This window comes from Zingiber officinale, chromosome 2B, assembly GCF_018446385.1.
Source record: "Zingiber officinale cultivar Zhangliang chromosome 2B, Zo_v1.1, whole genome shotgun sequence".
Taxonomy (NCBI): domain Eukaryota; kingdom Viridiplantae; phylum Streptophyta; class Magnoliopsida; order Zingiberales; family Zingiberaceae; genus Zingiber; species Zingiber officinale.
Window position 1 is genome coordinate 111,032,260 of NC_055989.1, and position 4,993 is coordinate 111,037,252.

At 35.2% G+C, this 4,993-nt stretch overlaps 1 protein-coding gene across 1 annotated transcript; it reads left to right on the plus strand.

Moving 5' to 3' along the window:
• The first annotated feature begins 3,181 nt into the window (after positions 1-3,181).
• LOC122048569 (BRCA1-associated protein-like) lies at positions 3,182-3,958 on the plus strand. Its single transcript, XM_042610121.1, has one exon. The coding sequence runs from the start codon at positions 3,182-3,184 to the stop codon at positions 3,956-3,958; it is 777 nt and encodes a 258-aa protein (XP_042466055.1).
• The last annotated feature ends 1,035 nt before the right edge of the window (positions 3,959-4,993 follow it).

The following is a 4,993-nucleotide window of genomic DNA, read 5'->3' on the forward strand; positions in this document are numbered from 1 at the left end:
TTCCCCTTGATTTTTCTGTCAACGGATATCCCAAAATGCTTTCTTTGAACTTATTTTTGTAACAATTGTCTTTTCCAGTTTATGTATAATTTTTTTTTCTTGTTATTGGCTCAATGTGTGCAGGTACATACTGTTGAAGAACAAATAAGGGCTGCCACATAACACAAACTTGGTGTTGCTAATCAGAGCATCATTGCAGGATTCTTTGACAATAACACAAGGTACTTTGGTATTCTCCTATGCACCAAATTGTAAACTCCAGCCAACTATGATCTTTGATGCTTTTATGACTAGCTAATTTACAATTTTACTAATATGTTAATAATATATAAGTTAACTTGGTATAAGGACCACATACTTTGCAACACAAGAAGCACTCATTGAGATTACATTTAGCTTTAAACGTCTTTAAGGACATACCTTGTATATTTTTTTCATGGGACTTTACCTATTTATTCAAGCAAAGTTGCAGTTAGTGTGTTTGATAATGTACTTTTGGTTCATCAAATTGATGCAACAGTTGTCATAATGTATGATATATTTCTTGATTCTCTATCACCAATATCTGCTCCACTTCCACTTCTGTTGAGACGCCATTTAGTTTCTAGTAGACAAGGAGTGGAAGTTGAGGATAGTCTCACTAGTGCATATAGTGTAATGATACATGAGACAATTGGATTTTCCTGGTTCCTGAGCTTATATGTGATATTGATAATGGTATTTTAATTTGTGGAGGAATTCCTTGGATCTAGAGGTGAGTTTTAGTATTTGTCGCAGATCTGATCCAATTAAGGTAAAATAATTATTATTATAGTGATGGTTCTAACTACAACTTTCCAACTGTATTAACGGTAATGACTTTAGATTTGGTTGATAATACAAATTATTTGACTGACTTCCAGATTAAGACATTATGTCTTAGAATGATGTGCGGTATTATTATCTGGTTACAGTTCATGCAGTTGCTACAATTCTCTTTTCTCTTATATTTTATATTTTCTTTGATAAGTTTTGTTTAATTTTTCTCTTCTTTTGACTTTGTTTGAATTAAATGAATGATTTGAGTTTTAAGTATCGATTAATTGACTTTTCTCTTGTAGGTACTTAACTCAGGGGTAATTCATGAGGATTGGGATTTTTAATGCAAGGAGTGAGCTTTGTTTAATTTCTAGATTGCCTTGCTAATGCGAAGAAGTCATATGGCGAACATCGTAATGGAAAACATGTGATTTATGGTTTGATACTACTAAGTTTGATGAGTACATGCTCTTTTTGTATATTTTAGCTGGCATATTTTGGATTTCGATTACATAGCTATTATTTTCTCATTTTGATGTATGTAGTTAATTTTTGAAATTTGAAGATAACATTTTCATGGATTGAATGTAGTAAATATTTAGTTTTGTATTGGTGGTTTGTTTATATTAAATAAAAATTGGTTGTTTTTTATTATCATGTTACAACATGAACATTAAAGACAACGGTGGGAAACGTTGTAAAAAGTACGTAACCACGACGAATTTTTTTCGTGAAAAGTGATAAAAGACAACGGTTTTATCCGTTGTAAAATATATTAAAATTATATACCACAATGGTTTATAATTGTTGTAAAATTCAAAACCACAACGGTTTAAATATATTGCAAATATTATCTACCACAACGATTAAAAGAGTCTACCACAATGGTTTATATCCGTTGTTGAAATTATCTACCACAACGGTTTTAAAACGTTGTCGTATAGGGTAAACAATTTTTAATCATATAAACAACAACGAATAAAAACCACTGTTGAATGTCTACAAATACAACAGATTCAAAACCGTTGTCATAGGGCAATGCATTTTATAACGCTGTCAGTTATAACGGTTTTTTGACCCTATGATAATGGATAATATCCCTTGTCGTATGCCTTTTTTTGTTGTAGTCCGGATATGGGTGGCTCTAGACGGTGGTTGTTGGCTGAAGAGGGGCTGGGCCACCAGTGGGTGGTCCGACAGTGGCTGGTCGGCAATGAAACAAGAGGGTGCAGACCCTCTTGTGGTTGGTGACAATGAGAGGAGGAAGAGAGATGCCACATCAGTCAATGAACATTTTTTATCAGACTATAAATAGAGCTCTGGTTCTCTTCATTTTGACAACACTTAACAATGAACACTATACTGTCATTTCCTCATTCGGTAGGCTACTCCGTCTTCACCGAAGGAATTATTTAGTGAAATTACTTTGTCTTGGATTAGCAGCACCCCTAGTTACAAACCAAGTAAATCTTCTACCTCTTATTCTTTATTTCATGTATATTTTTATTAATTAAACTAGCGTGTATCTTTGCTAAAACGAGAAAACAAAAGAATTTGGTAATCTAACTTGCAAGCTATTTACCCCGCTCTAATCGGCCGCCAAGGTCCTATAATTGGTATAAGAACCAAGTTCGTTTCAGAAGGACTATCCGTCATCTAAAGCACAAGAAATAGCCGGAGCTAGCATCTACCTACCAATGTTCGAGGGGGAATTCGTGTTTTGGAACAGACGTATGGAAGTATTCTTTAAAATAAATTTTAATATTTTATTAATAATGAAATACAGTTTTGAAGCACCAAAGAATAAGAATAGACAAAAATTCAAAAAATACCTCCGGACCAAAAACTATAATGACGAGTTTATGGCAATGGTAACATTGAGTTTCACTTTATAAGCGTACTACTGGTTGAAGAATTTAACAGTGTCAATATGTACAAATCCATCAAAGCTCTCTATGATAAGCTTTTGAAACTCCACAAAGACTAAAAAGGAGAAGAATCTGACTCGTTCAATATCAATTCGTCTTTACAGAGTCCGAATTGATACTAATTTTTTTTTAAAAAAAATATTGAGACCACTTGTGCAATTGTTGAATTGTTTGGTTAAAACTTCGATTATAAACGAGTCAAATAAGTTTGATTTATTGAAATTTTATTTAATTTTTATGGAGTTAATAAAAGTAAACCATTAATTTGAGAATTCAGCGGCAAGACATTAAATTAAATTGGGCGGGAGCTTCATTTGTTTAGGCTTAATAAAAAGTTAATTAATTAATTAGAGAATTATTAGCAACTAACTAAACAGGAATGTAACTCTATATAAACAAAGCATACCTATCTTCTAATTCCTCATTCATCTCATTCGAGTTTCTTCCTCTTCTTGATGGCGGCGTCTTCCGTCTCGATGAGCAACGTTGCAGATGGCGCTATTTTAATGGAGATTCCTGGGTGGGAAGCCAATGCAAATGGCTATCTCCTTAGCATGGAGGCGGAAGCGGCGACACGAAGTGCTTCGCAGGGCACGAACCCGCCGCAATTTATCTTTCGCTTTTGCCTCCGAACGATCTCTCCTTCCACCCGCGCTGTCGACAGCGCTGCCTACTTCACCATCAACCAGCCCTATCAGAACATCCTCTATGGTGCCGCTTGGGAAGAGGAGACGCGGTGGATGCTCTGTCACGTGGCGGCGAATCACGTGCGCACTGCTGATGATCTTGCCCTTCTTATATTAGCTTTTCGTAGATACACCCAAGCTGTGTTTGATCGTTTTCCAATCATGGACTTATCCATGATTGAGTTCTTCTCCGTGATTGAGATTCCTCCTGCTGTTCCTTCCACTTCTACTGGCCGCCTTCACTACTTTGTGCCACTGGAGACACGACAATATTTTTTCGAGGACGACGAACCCGTCAGAGGGCCGACGCCGGCGCCTGCAGCTGCGGTGGAGGGACTCCAAATGAAGAAGATCACAGAAGAGCCTGGCGTATGCTCAATCTGTCTGGAAGAATTCAACCGAACGACTCATGTTTTGGAGATGCCGTGTCGTCATATATTTCACAAGGAGTGTCTGAAGGAGTGGCTGGCTCGAAGTAATACCTGTCCACTCTGCAGGTTCGCACTCACTGATGGCGCAGATCTAGCAGCTACTCGATCGATCTAAATGTAATTCCTGATCAGTTCATGCATGACATTATCTAACAATTTTAGTTTGACCGTTAATTTTTTGTCTAGTTGATTGATTGGTTCATTGATTTGGAAAAATATTAATTAATGAGATTTCATGTGTGTATATATATATTTTAATTATTTCTTTATATTTAATTAGTAATTTAAACTGGGTTTTGATTCTCTTTTGCTTGTCATCAAAATTCCACCGTTCCAACAAATTAAAGCCAAAATAAAAGATTAAGTTTAAACCCTAAAACCTAAACCTTAATTTGACATATCACAATAAAAGAAAAAGAAGGAATCTAAAAAAACCTCGTACCAAAGCTCACAGTAGCTAAGGATATGTATAGCCAGCCGCTTGCGTTGGCTTGGCGCCCGGAAACCTCCATTGTACACCATGGAAAACAGCTAGCGAGCAGATGGTCAGAGAGAACTGTGGAAAAAGAAGAGGTAAATGATATTGATCACAGGAATATAATGACATCTGTTTAACAAATGAGTTAATTAGTTGTTAATAATTCTCCAATCAATTAACTTCTTTTTTTTTAATAGTAAATAAATGAATCTCCTGCCATCCTGATATATTGCAGCCAAATGCTTAAATTATGTGATACAGTTTAATAATTATAGTTCTTTAAAATCACACACTATAAGAAAATAGTAAAATAACGATGAATTGTTAGCGATAAAATAGTCATTTGTAATTATATTGGACTATTAGTGGCGAAATACAAGTTCACCGCAAATAATAATATTAAAAAAATAGTTTTTAGTAAGGTCAAAATATTTTGTGACGACTTTGGCATATTTTTCACTAAAAGTTTGGTATTAACGGTGAATTAAATTAATCACCGTTAATATATTTTGTGGGGGTGTTTATAATAATATTAGCAACAAAATTGGGAAAATCGCCGCTAATCCTAATTATTAGCGGCGAATTTTCCAAAATTCATCTCTAATACATTAGCGGCGATTTGTGTAGTTTCGTCGCTAATCCTGCCCTAACTTATTTTCCCCGATGTTGCTG

Excerpts from the sequence above, each read along its gene's own strand:
- LOC122048569 (XM_042610121.1), top strand. The coding sequence starts at position 3,182 with ATGGCGGCGTCTTCCGTCTCGATGAGCAACGTTGCAGATGGCGCTATT.